The sequence below is a fragment of the Nematolebias whitei genome, chromosome 10 (assembly GCF_014905685.2).
Source record: "Nematolebias whitei isolate Nwh7 chromosome 10, NemWhi1, whole genome shotgun sequence".
NCBI classification, from domain to species: Eukaryota; Metazoa; Chordata; class Actinopteri; order Cyprinodontiformes; family Rivulidae; genus Nematolebias; species Nematolebias whitei.
The window spans coordinates 38,716,494-38,730,682 of record NC_056507.1 but is presented as its reverse complement, the minus strand read 5'-3'; the positions used below and the strand labels follow the sequence as shown (position 1 = coordinate 38,730,682).

The following is a 14,189-nucleotide window of genomic DNA, read 5'->3' as shown; positions in this document are numbered from 1 at the left end:
CTCATCAGAGACTCTACTTCCTCAGACGGCTGAGGCGAGCTGGTCTGGGAAGCTCAGTCCTCACCTCCTTCTACAGGTGTGCAGTGGAGAGCATCCTATGCTCTAGCATCAACGTGTGGCATGGAGGCTGCACAGCTGCAGAAAGAAAAGCTTTGCAGAGAGTGGTGAAGGCTGCACAGAAGTCTGTCGGAATCAGCCTCCCCACCATCACAGACATCTACACCTCCAGATGCAGGAAGAGGGCCACCTGCATCATGAAGGACCCCACTCACCCAGCACACACACTTTTTGCCCCACTCCACTCAGGAAGGAGGTTGAGGAGCATTAAGTGTAGAACCACTAGACTGAGGAACAGCTTCTACCCTGAGGCTGTTAGACTTATGAATCTCTAACCAGAATAATCACTGTGAAAAACCACATCATGTTGCTGCTGATCTGTTTCATGTTGATGTGTTCATGCATGCACATCCTCTCACACAGCCTCATGTACATGTTTGTGCTGATGTTCAATGTTTTTATGTTATGAGTGCATATTTAGTTGATGTTTTTCTTAGTTCATATCTTAGATGTTCTTACTGTTTTTCTTATACATTTTATTGTTGGATGTAACTGGGACCCTGTGTACATAATTTCGCTCCACCACATGTACCACATGAGGTGCGAATGACAATAAAGAAACTCTGACTCTGACTCTGACTCTGATAAATATTCCCATCGTACAGAATCAAAGGCTTTTTCTGCATCGAAACTGATTGCAAAATATTTCAAATTATTTCTGCTCATAGTATTGAACAAGTGTAACGCTCACCTCACATTATCCTGTGTCTGTCTATTTTTAATAAATCCTGTCTGGTCTGTATCAGTTAGTTCGGGTATAATATTTTCTAGTCTACTGACCATTATTGAAGTGAATATTTTATAATCAGTGTTCAAGACTGAAATGGGCCGGTATGAGCTACACTCACTTTTATCCTTTCCTGCTTTTGGTATAACGGATATTATCGCTTGTTTCCAGGATGGTGGAATCTCACCCCCTTTAAGCGCATGATTAAAACATTTTAACAGCAAAGGTGTTATAGGCTTCCTAAAAATTTTATACCATTCAGCTGGTAATCCGTCTCCGCCTGGTGATTTACTTGCTTTCAATTTTGAGATGGCTTTTTTAACCTCTGCTAGTGTTATATCTGCAGTTATCCACTTATTTTGTTCCACGCCAATTGAGGGGAGAGCCAAAGAATCTAGAAACTGCTTTACTGAGGGAAGTTCGGTTAATTCGGGTTGACTATATAATTTCCAGTAATATATTTCAAATGATTTATGTATTTCGTCTGGGGAGAAACACATCTGGTTGGAAATGGGATTTTAAAGATGGAACTATCTAGTTGTTGTTGTTCTATTTCAAATAGGCTTCGCCCTTTAAGGCTGTCGCTGATGGGTTTTATCCCGATATGCGGAGCATTACACTGAAAAATTTAGTCCACGCCCACCTGCTGTGTGGGCCCCACCCGGTCCGTATAAATTACGTTAAGAGCAGGTAATCGGCTCCCCATTTTTTCTTCAGCGAGCTAATAGCACTGTCAGAAGCATGAACAAGGAAAGTTGTGTAGATGACCAACCTTTGTTAAGAATACTTGGCCCGTTACGTCGACCTCCGGTCGTCCTGGTGAGCTCTCCTTCCCGAGGAGAAGCTGACGAGCAGTCTTGTTTCAAGGTAAACGCCGAGGAGTATTTCTCAGTGACAGGTCGCTACACGCTGGACAACGCCATCTTGTAATTTTCCTCTTATCGCCGACCCTCGGAGCAAATCGGATGTTTCCTCTGGGACAGGCGGCGTTCAGCTGCAGCCCTGCTGCTCATTCCCTCCTGGAGAGTGTAGTGCCGGTGAAGGGGGGCTGAGCAAATGCTCACCTCATCCCACCTCGTTTCGCATTGGCGATCACACCGCTCCCGGCCGACGGCGCCATCTGGAGTTGCCCGGCGTAACCCAGGAGGCTGCTGACATTAAGGGACCCTTTTTTACGTCCCGTGCCTTTCCCGCCAGTTCAGATGATCTGGCGGGAAGGTTTTTTTCTAGGCTCCATTCCGGCTCGCCGTCCTGATCCCATCTGGCCTCGGTTTCCCAACAGGACATCCTACAGGGATGAGGCCACAGCCGGTTTTCCTGGTAGATTGGGGGGCCGGTCTCTACAGTCCGCGCCCATCTCCAGAGCAGGGGTTTCACCAAGCGGAAATTCCCTCAGTGCCCCCTAGAGCCAAGCCTGACGGAGGCTTCATCAGAGCAAGATGTCCAGGTGGACCAGCGTCCCGCGCCTCCCGTTAGCGTAACCCAGACGGTGACACCGCTCTCCAACTGAGCTCACCAGCATGCGTTCCAGATGGCCGCAGTGAACAACACGTTACGCTGTTGGCGTACACGTTCAGAGTCGGGAAGAGACGTACGCTCCGTCTGCAGGGCAGCTGACATCATCCCCAACCAGTGCGCCTCTTCGCTGTGTGCTGGCCTGCATCGCAGCCGGAGGACGGAGTTTTCAGCGTTTCCCTAAGACCGCCAACATATGGCGCTCTAGGCCAATAAATGGCAGAGCAAATGACGGTTTTGGCGGAGGATGTGTGTGGAGGTGTCAAGAGTTTGGAGTAAACATCATTTAACGATGAAAGTGTCTATTTTTAGCCAGTCTGTCAGTTCGGATGACTTGACAGCGGCTCCCTCTCACATCCTCCACATGAAATGAGCCGGTGGCAAGACGTTCCATGGCCATCTCGCTGAGCTTCACCGCAGCCCCGCCCGTCAGAGACCGGCCCTTTTCATCCCGGCAACAGAGTGTCCAACGTTTTCCCAGAGATCCCCAACAGACGGCGCCCTGGGCCAACAAATCACAGAGCTCATGGGGGAAAAGATTCAAAATGACGGTCTGCGGAGGGTGTGTGTGTAAAGATGACACAATGTTGAATAAAACTTCATTCAATGATTAAGTGTCTGTGTTTAGCCAGTCTGTAAGCTTGTATGAACTCACAGCGGCTGCACACACATCCTCCACAAAAATGAGCCGGTGTCCTTAAATAAAGGGTTTTCAAACTCACCGCTGCTCCAGACATGACGAGACGCTCACAGAACACAACAGAGGTAAGCGAAACAAATCGTAGTCAACCCAAGCTGCACGATCTTCACCCAAGCAGTGTCAAACGTGCACTCGCGCGACGCAAACAGCCTTCACCCAAACGGCGTTGCGTTGATGATGGTGCACACACAGCTCCCCGGCGCTCACCGTCTCACAGTGGCACAAATGTGGGACCGCAGGTCAGGTCGATGGAGGACCTTGCTCTCAGCGAGAGCAACACGTGCTGCACCGAAGCAAACGCATGCCGCCGCCATGGGGGCAGTCTTCACTCACCACTCCTCAGCACTCGGCTGCTCACATCAGCATTAACGTGAGACAGCTGAGCGAACCCAGTGACCAATCTCACCCCAGCGAGAGCGGCGTGCATCCCACCAAAGGAGACGCGAGCTCCCGCGGGGCTCGCAGCCTTTACTCAAACGGCACGGCGTAGATAAAGTCGCGTTCACCGCTTCTCAGCGCCCATCAGCTTAAATGCGGGACCGCAAAGTGAGCCCAGCGCAAGACCCCGCTCGACGAGACGGCCCTGCAACCGTTACACAAAGCAGGGATGAGAGTTTTGTTTTACCTGGACGACCTGCTGCTGCTGTCACGCTCCAGACAGGAAGCAGCGGGACAGGTCCAGGTGCTGACATCACACCTGTTAAATCTGGGCTTCGCTATAAATTGGAAGAAAAGTTTGATTTTCCCGGCCCAGATGTAGTGAACTTAACCTGATGTCAAAACTAAGCCTAAGGTCAAAACCCTTGACCTTAAGAACCTTGTGGGACAGAAACTGTCATTTCATTGATTTGAATCCAGAAATACAGGTTCACCCATCCTGAGACTTTCTTTCTTTAAAATCAAGTGAAAGAACACTCTCTTTTTATTATCATTACTATTTTACAAATGTTGATAATGAAAGTGTCTTAGTTCAAACCATTTTAGATTTTACAGTGAACTAATCAATTTTATTAACTGTAAAACAGTAACAATGATTTTTAGTTGCTTATGCAAAGTTAGAATTCATGTTAAGGCATGTTACAGAGTAATTATGCATTTTCTGATTTCTGTCTTTGAATGAGCCAGTGTGCGTTTTCTAAGGTCAGGAGTCGAAGCAGACATGTGTTGGAACAACTGCCTTGTTTTTACATCCTCTCAGACGTCAACAGAGAAGTTGGCACCTGTTTCTCCAACTCGCCAAAATATTTCTCTCGCCTGTCTGAGAACAGTTTAATCTGTTCCATAACAATTCTTGCTGTTTTCTGACTTCTAGTAACCTCTTACATCACAAAACACACCCCTGTCTGGTTGATATGGACCAATCAGGGACGCTCAAATATACCGGAAATAGAGCTCTTTAAAATGCCGGTACTTCCTAGTTCTCTCAGTTCGGTGAGGCGCTGAGAAGTTCTGAGATGTTCGCAGTTCTGTGAAGTCGTTTGGGAGATCAGAAGTCCAGCCATGATAATGCTCTTCCGAGTTGGATTATAACATCCTCCACCTCTGAGTGGAACTTCTGAAGGACTCCACTCATGTGAAGTCCACTTGCTGAGGTGAGCTTGTGTCGGACGGAATCTCGTCACTACTTCGGACGAGTCACAGCCATCCTATGGAGACGCTGGACAGGTAGCGTTAACTGGACTTCCATATCTGCTGATTTATCTTCAGAAAGGTAATGAGTCAAGTTTCCTACCAAGCGTACCGAGGAAAAGCTGGGTTCGAATGGAGAGTGTCGGTTCTGGTCAACACTCCCCCTCACACACCATCTTTTACTCCCTTTAAACTTCATTTCCATCTTTAAATTCTTCTCTCAAGTAGAAATCCTTCCAGATAATTTAGAAATGTCTGTGTAAAGTGCTCATCCACCGCCGTGTGGATAATTGATCATAATTGTACAGTTTTCATAAATGTCTGTGGTGAAGCAACGGAAAATCATGGCCGTATGGTTTTCCTGGTTGTAAAGTTGATCGATTATGTTGTTATTTTCATATTTTGCCAAATTAATGTAAATGTTTGATGTTAAACTTTGATTCTGTAAAATAAATGACCGCATTCATTTTGATGGGTCAAAGATAAATGACGTCTCACGTTTACATTTCATTAAATTCAATGCATGTTTTATTCAGTCCAGAAAAATGAAGAATCCGTTTTAATTGATGAATATATCTCAGCATCTGTTCATCTACACAGACAATTGTTTATCTGGGAGTGGAGCTAAACTCAACCACCATGAGGGCTCGTTTATCACAAACGAGAATCGACACTCTGGAAGACCAGCTCCGCCACATAAGACCTGGCAGAGTGATAACAGCTGTTTCCGTCATGAAGCTGTTAGGGACAATGTCGTCAGCTCACCCAGTGGTCCCGATGGGTTTACTACACATGAGATGCCTCCAGAGGTGGTTTGCGCGTCTGCGTGTGGATCCAGAAAAACAAAAGAGACGGATGATCACTGTTCCTCCCTCCATGAGAGCAGACCTCCGACACTGGGGAAACCCCCTGGTTCTGTCGGAGGGAGTCCCCGTCAGCAGACCCACGTCACACGTGTCAGTCTTCAAAGACGCGTCGCTGTCAGGCTGGGGGGGGGGGGACGTGCCTATCTCAAGCAGTAGGGGCGCTGTGGCCCCATCACACATCAGCCCACATAAATGTTTTGGAGTGTCGCACGGTGCTGAACGTGATTCAACATTTTGTGCCTGTACTGCAGAATCAAAACATTTTGATTCACACAGACAACAAGGTGACTGCTGTGTACATAAACCGGAGGGGGTGTGTGCGCCCAGCCCAGATGTTACACATTGCGCAAAAACTACTGTGTTGGGCACACCGAAATCTGCTCTCCATCAGAGCAGTTTACATACCCGGTGTTCTGAACTAAGGGGCAGATGTGATGTCCAGGGGCGGTCCACGTCACGGGGACTGGACTCTCCATCTGATGGCTCAGACGTGGCAGAAATTTGGCAAAGCAGCTGTGGACCTATTTGCGACATGAGAAAACGCTCAGTGTCAATTATGGTTTTCTCTGAGCCGCGAGACGAACCACTGCTGGGGGTGGATGCGTTTGCCCACAGCCCATGTCCCAAAACGCTTCTGTATGCGTTTCCTCCACCTCCTCTGATTTTACGGTTCCTGAACCGAGTTCAGGAGGAGGGATTGACAGCTCTCCTGGTGGCCCCTGAGCGCGTGAACGCACCATGGTTCCCAGTCCTGCAACGCCTGCTCTTTTCAGCATTTTTCCCTCCCCGCTGAAAGTTTTCCGGTGCGTTCATGCATTCAGAACGCATAGTTACACAACATGCGTCTGTGCATGGCACACATAATTACGCAATGCATAATTACGCACATGGGAAGCTGAGTGACAAGACGTTTTTTGGAGCTTCTGCTTCATACGGTGTTCAAATGGACCTAGTGAGGCGAGGACAACATCCGCTTCGCCCTTAACCCATCAGCGACAGCCTTAAAGGGCGAAGCCTATATGAAATAGAACGTTGGTTACGTACTGTAACCCCAGATTCTATGAATATAGGCGTAGCCCTTTAAGCGTCGGGCCTCACTGGCTCCTAAATGGCTGAAGAAAAAGCTATTTGGGAGCCGATTACCCGCTCTTAATGTAATTTATACGGACCTGGTGGGGCCCACACAGCAGGTGGGCGTGGACTAAATTTTTCAGTGTAATGCTCCACATATCGGGATAAAACCCATCAGCGACAGCCTTAAAGGGCTACGCCTATATTCATAGAATCTGGGGTTACAGTACGTAACCAACGTTTTAGTTGCCAGGCTAATATTTTTTTTGCTCGAGGTCCGTTTTCATAATAAGTTTGTTTAGTATGTTTGAGATTAAGTATCATCTTGTCATCGAGTTTCCTATTTAGGTCCACTTTTATTGCAGCAATCTGCTGTAGTAGAGTAGGGTCTTTGGTTTCAATATGCTTCTGCTCTAAAATGTTTAGCTGTTTAGTCAGGTCATTGAATTGCTCAGATTTTTCTTTTTTCTACCTTGATGCCCACATTATAATTTTCCCACACAGTACTGCTTTTGCAGCATCCATAATACACTTGGAGACATTTATGTGCTGTTATTAAGTTCTACATATTCCATAAATTCCTTGTTAATGAATTCCTCAAATTTGTTGTCGTTCAACAAAGCTGTGTTAAGTCTCCATATTGTTTTCTTGGGATGAGAATCTAAATATAGTTTCAAATATACCCCAGAGTGATCTGACACATCCCTAGTACCAATACTACAGTCTAGGACCCTGTATCTGTCTGCTCTAAATAGAAAAAAGTAATAAATTCGTGAGTAAACGGCATGAGGGTGAGAGAAAAAGGTGAACTCTTTAGCCAATGGGTGGCATTCCCTCCAGACATCAAATAAGCCAATCTTTTTAGCCATTTTTTTAATATACAGTGATTCCGTGTTGAAATTTTTTAAAGGGTTTGAGGAGTCCAGGGAAGGATGCAGTTGTGCATTCCGGTTCCCTCCACATATCAAAACGCCAGATGTTTCAGCTAAAATGAGATCAAATATTTTATCAATAAATGTTTTGTCATGTCCTGGAGGTCTATATACGTTGAGTAAAGTTACTTCACTTGAGTCTAGTGTTCCCCTCACTGAAACAAAACGGCTTTCTTTGTCTGTAATTTGTTTGGATACCTGGAAGTCCACATTATTTGCAATTAATATCGCCACGCCCCTAGTGTGTCCATTTGAGTTGGAGGAATAGAATGTCTTTTTAACCCCCCTTTTTTTTTCGTGGTTCTCTTTTTTTAAATGGGTTTCTTGCCAGATAATAATTTGTTGCTGTTCTCTCTTCATCTTAGCTATGAGCTTTCTTCTTTTGATTGGATTTTGTAACCCGTGAACATTAATAGTTATAAATTTATATTGCTGTTGGAACATAAATCTTTAAAGTAATAAATTCCTCTAACTTACCCATCCAAGGTAACCTTAAGAATGAAACATTTATAAAAATCAAAAACAAAAAACCTGAAACTTGAAAAAATCCTAAAGGAATGACTTCCAAAACAAAATGACTCATTAAGGAGTCCTGGATGAAGAGAAAAGTCCCCACGAGACTCTTTTCGTGGGGGGTCTCTCCATTGCAAACTGACATAGCTCGGTTTGAGTATAAGCTCAGTGCACAATCAGAGCCTTTAAACCGGCTCCCAAAACAACAGTCATGTATTATTTAAAATCAGTAACATATTTCTTGTTAACATTAGCAAAGGTTAAATGAGGTGTTAATATAATGATGTCTGACATTGTCTCTTTAAGAAAATATTCGGTTCTTAGTCCACACATTGGATCAAATCATTGTGATTGCTTATCTTACCGCATGAATTTTAATGAGCGGGGCTTAACTTGAAGAAGTGGCTGCGTCTCCAGCCTCATGACAAAATCCGTGGAGTTTTTTCCGTGCTCTCTCTCCATGTGCATCGGAGTTCTGTTGTTTGGCCTCCGCCACTACCCAGGACAGTCTGTCCAATTTATCCATCGGCGCTGCCGTGGGAGAACAATTGTTGCTGTTGCGATCAGGAGCGAGACCCCTCTTTTGCAGGTCCTTCATGGCGTCCGCTGCGCTGCTATATGTGATTGGGCCACCGTCAAAAAACACACAGAGCTTAGCTGGCAGGGTTTGAAAGTGGAGGCCTTTTCCTTTCAGAAGTTTTCTGATAGGGGCATAAGCTTTCCTCTTCTTTTGGGTCTCTGCCGGATAGTCCTGGTCGAAATAAACTCGCTGCTGGTTAAGGCGGATCTCTTTTGTTTTCCACGTGGTGCGAAGCACCAAATCCCTGGTTCTGAATGCCAGAAAGGAGATCACCCCGGAGCGGGGGCTCAAATTCTGCGGTGGTTTGGGACCCAAAGCCCGGTGGCAGCGTTGTATAGCTAGATCAATATCGTGGAGTGACAGCTCAGCCTTAATGAAATCGTCCATAAACTCCAACAAACTGTCTCCCTCTGTATCCTCCGGAATCCGGTACACACGTATGTTGTTTCTACTTTGTACATGAGTGCGCTTCTAAATCAGTCAGTTTGGCTTGGTTGTTTATAGGTTGAGACAGCACCTCTTTCGCTGCCGTGGTCCACTCCTCCATTTCTGCCACTCGTAACAACTCCTCCGCTCTCTTTTGGTTCTCTTTTATGTCCGACACGATTTTGTTAAGTTTTCCATTAATCTCCTCTTGAAAACTTCTTAAATCTCGCTTCATATCTGCAGAGAAGTTGTCACAAAAGCAGCACAGCTCTTCCTTCACGTCTGCGTGGATAGCTCCGATGCTAGCTTGAAGCCCCTCCATAGCCATGTGCTGGTCAGATTCGCCTTCATCGAATAATGCTTTGAAAGTTTTCTCGCCCTGTCTCTTGTGTCTGTTTTGATTTACTATTACTTTTTGTTGCCTTTCCCCTTTTCATCATAAAATAATCAGTTTTAGAGGGTTAATTCAACTATGGCAAAGGGGATTTAGCCGACCGAGTTGGGAGCTCTGGTTAAGTGCGTCTGCTCACCTCTCCGCCATAACCGGAAGTCTAAATTTGGTATTTTTAAAGTTGTAATTAATACAATTTAGGAGAGTTTCCCCATTTTTGCTGCATTATGGGATTCTGAAGATGCCTTTGTATATTTTGATTTTTCTCCTTTTTGTTTGATAGAGTTTTTGAACACACTTTAGATTTTAACCTTTTATTTTTTTGTTTTTCCAACTAAACTTAATTTTTTGACTTTCATTTTTATTTTTCCAACTAAACTTAATTTTTGATATTTCACTCCAGAGGATTCTGGGAACACAAGGTAAACTCGAGATGCCGGCTGATGGCTCATCGAGTCCAGTAACGATCTTGGGTTTCTGAGTGTTCACTGGGGTCTCGGAGCAGCAAAAGTCTTCCCCTGAACCTAATCACCTTACCTTACTTTCGCTCAACAGAGTGAAGAATAATATATTTCTATTTTTCCTCAACGGAGCTTATGGATTTATAATTTTCTGTTTTTACTCATCGGAGCTTTACAAATTTATAATTATTTGGTTTTGCTCTGTCCGCTTTGTGGACTTGGAGAAGGCGTTCGACCGCGTCCCAAGGGGGGCCCTGTGGGGGGTACTCTGGGAGTATGGGGTACCGGGCCCTTTGATACGGGCTGTTAGGTCCCTGTATGACCGGTGTCAGAGCCTGGTCCGCATCGCCGGCAGTAAGTCGGGCTTGTTCCCGGTGAGAGTTGGACTCCGCCAAGGTTGCCCTTTGTCACCAATTCTGTTCAAAACTTTTATGGACAGAATTTCTCGGCGCAGCCAAGGTGTTGAGGGGATCCGTTTTGGTGGCCTTAGGATTGTGTCTCTGCTTTTTGCAGATGATGTGGTCTTATTGGCTTCATCAGATCATGATCTACAGCTTTCGCTGGAGCGGTTCGCAGCCGAATGTGATACAGCCGGGATGAATATCAGTTCCTCCAAATCCGAGGCCATGGTCTTGAGCCGGAAAAGGGTAGAGTGCCCTCTCCGGGTCAGGGAGGAGGTCCTACCCCAAGTGGAGGAGTTTAAGTATCTTGGGATCTTGTTCACGAATGAGGGAAAAATGGAGCGTGAGATCGATAGGCGGATAGGTGCAGCGTCAGCAGTGAAGCAGGCGCTGTACAGGTCTGTTGTGGTGAAGAGAGAGCTGAGTCAAAAGGCAAAGCTCTCAATTTACCGATCGATCTATGTTCCCACCCTCATCTATGGTCATGAGCTTTGGGTTGTGACCGAAAGAATGAGATCTCGGATACAAGCGGCCGAAATGAGTTTTCTCCGCAGGGTGTCTGGGCTCTCCCTTAGAGACAGGGTGAGAAGCTTGATCATCCACGTCGAGAGGAGCCAGTTGACGTTGCTTGGGCATCTGTTTAGGATGCCTTCTGGATGCCTCCCTGGTGAGGTGTTCCGGACACGTCCCACCGGAAGGAGGCCCAGAGGAAGACCCAGGACACGCTGGAGGGACTATGTTTCTCGGCTGGCCTGGGAATGCCTCGGGATTCCCCGGAAGAGCTGGCCCAAGTGGCTGGGGAGAGGGAAGTCTGGGCCTCCCTACTTAGGCTGCTACCCCCGTGACCCGACCCCAGATAAGCGGAAGAAAATGATGGATGGATGGATGGTTTTGCTCATTGGAGCAAAGTAATTACAACACAATTGGACTGTTTCGCACCTTGGACATCAACCAACAATCAACAGTAACACCTTTCAAGTAACAAGTGACTTTTGACTACTGACTTGTCTATGTAACCGAATAATCACTATGGATTTCTGCTATAACGCTGTTCCCCTGCAAATCATCAATTAAAGCAAAGCATATGTAAGATTCTGGACTATAATTTCACCACTTCGTATTCATGGATTTAAGAAGCTTGGTTTAATATAAATAAAAAATGGAGGTTTTTAAAGGTTTTCTCAGCTTTGATTATAAACAACATCCTAGAATCTTATTCCTAGATTCAAAAAAGTACCAGATCGGTAACAATTGCAGTTCTACAACCGAGGGTGAGCGGCCGTGAATGCATGTTTCCTCATGGGCAACGATCCAACCCCGGCTGCTAGGTTGGGTGAGTCATGGGGTGAGATAAGGGTGTGACTTTCAAATGAAGGTCGTTAACAATCTGGGTGAGTCACCTTCAACACAGCCTTAAACAGAACTAAGCTAAGGTCACTCTGGGTAATACTCAAGTGCTAGATTAGTCTGATATACCCCTTAGAGGAGAGGCTGCAGTGGGGTTTTAGCCATAACTCATGTAGTAACTTCACTGGGTAGAAAGACAAAGTGCATATATTAAGGAAAAGTTAAATGGTAAATGGTAAATGGACTGTACTTATATAGCACCTTTCTATCTTATTTCAAGATACTCAAAGCGCTTTACACTACAATCTGTGTCCTTATTTACCCATTCATACAGCACTCTACTAGATCTCTACAAAGCTAATTGAACAAATCATTCTAATGAGACTAATCAGTGCTTTAGATCACATTCATACACTGATGGGACACACAACAGAGGCTATGAGGGGTTCAGTGTCTTGCCCAGGGACACTTCAGCATGTGACTGCTGGTGGATTCGAACCCCCAACTCTCGCATTGGAGGACGACTGCTCTAACCACTCAGCCACAGCTTCCCAACTCAACTGAAATACACTTTTACTATAATTTCTAGCAAACAAATAATTGTTTTTAACTGTTAACCTTGTTAAATTCTTGTTAAGTGCCATGTACGCTCCTGCAGAAGCCATTTGGCAGCCAATCAGTTTTTGGCACAACACCGACCCATGTTTCTGGGTTGTCAGCGGTGACGCATAATAAACGTGCCGCGTCAGCAGTGACGCATAATAGATGTGACTTATGCGGCGAAGCAACTTATCTGTTTTTTTTTTTTTCCACTTTATTAGTCAATTCAAGTCAAGTCAGATTTATTTATATAGCACATTTAAAACAGAAGCTGTTACCAAAGTACTTAGACATATTTGGACTGATGCTACTTATATGGCGGTGTGACATTTACGGCAGCAAATATGGTAGTTGTGTTTGATAGAACACAATAGCAGCAACAGATGAACATAAACCTAGTTCTTACCTTTCAATATCTGGCTATGGACTAATAAATTATATGATAGTCGTTTATGAGTTCCTTTTAAGCTGGAGTTCTGTTTCAAAGTTACAAATAACATGTTGGAGGAAAGCAGTCCAAAAATAATCATAGATTAGGCTCTACAGTGTCAGTATGTCTTTAAGGAAGAATATTATTTTAATTCGCTACTTCAGGGACGCCAGTTTCTCTACACATCAAAGTTCTGGTTTTTCTTCATTAAAGCCCTAATAGTTTTTGCTCTCTTTTTGTTTTTTCTTTAGATGTTGTCAACCTAAACCTGAAGTCCACTCTCAGAGTCCTTTACAACCTGTTCACCAACTACAAAAACTCTGACTGACTGTGATGAGGCTTCAGCTGATATGTGAATGCTGCCCTATGCCTGCTGACATCATTACAGTCTGGACACTGAAAAAGACCACTTGGGACTGGAACACATCGTTATGTGCAGCCTAAAAAGACTCCCGGGGGAGGAGAGAAAGCCCAAATAATGCGCTGTTTGCCTTTAATCATCTTCAAATGTCACTTTTTATTTATTCCATTCTCCTAAATTATGTGCAATGCAAAAAGCACTGTGACCTTTAGCTTTGCATCTGAATACAGCCATCATGGGAAAATCAGAAATTTGGAGAACGTTTGTGTGTCAAACAAAATAGTTGTCCTCATTGATAAAAATATTTAAAAAATGACAGTACTGTAAGAAATCCATGGTCTCCCAATACATTTGTTTTATATTAGACCAAATTATACGTTTGGAAATGTTTTATGCAAAAATAAAAGTTGGAGCTTAAAAACAACTTTAAGTCTTGCAGTTTCTGATGCAGGTGGTGTAGTTGGTAGAGCTGCTGCCTCTCAGCGAGCAGGTTACCCTGATTCAAATCCCGGTCCTGGTTTCTGGGTGGAGTTTGCATGTTCTCTGTGCATGTGTGGGATTTCTCTAGAGATGCACCAATCCACATATTTTTACTTCTGATCCGATACCTAAATCTGGATATCAGCCGATACCGATCCAGTTCCGATATCATCATTATTATTGATTTTATATGAGGCTGTAATAATCTCCTCTCAAGTACAAATTGTACAAATATATGCATGCATGTCCAAAAAGGCAACATGAGGTAAGTTTTATTAATGCTAAATAAGTTTCAAAGTTAGAATTAAATCCTGCTAACACAAAACGTGTTTTTTTTTTATTCCTAGCTTTAAAGTGGATATTAAAGTAATTAATTTAAGTGATTGTTTGTTTAAAGTTATTTTATTTTTATTTTTTTAAATAAGGGGGAGATATACATTTTTTTCTTCTTTCTGCACTCTTTTCATTCAATGTTTTCTTTTTGATTAATTTCTTTTGTTTGTTTTGTCTCTTTTAAATGAATGAATAAATTAATTAAAACTATTAAATGGCTTCAAACATCTGCTAAGTTCATGGCATAAACCAACAGAAATGTTCCTGTTTTTAGTATTTTACATCGCTTTATAATGTAGCTGTTTTTTT

At 44.2% G+C, this 14,189-nt stretch overlaps 1 protein-coding gene across 1 annotated transcript in view; it reads left to right on the top strand.

The window, feature by feature from the left end:
• The window catches only part of parvb (parvin, beta), a gene marked incomplete in the record, with an annotated part of 80,718 nt that extends 67,543 nt beyond the window's left edge, over positions 1-13,175 (top strand). Inside the window, 1 exon segment of the mRNA XM_037683646.1 lies at positions 12,958-13,175. Within this exon segment, the coding sequence (XP_037539574.1) occupies positions 12,958-13,034 (77 nt within the window).
• Positions 13,176-14,189: the final 1,014 nt, after the last annotated feature.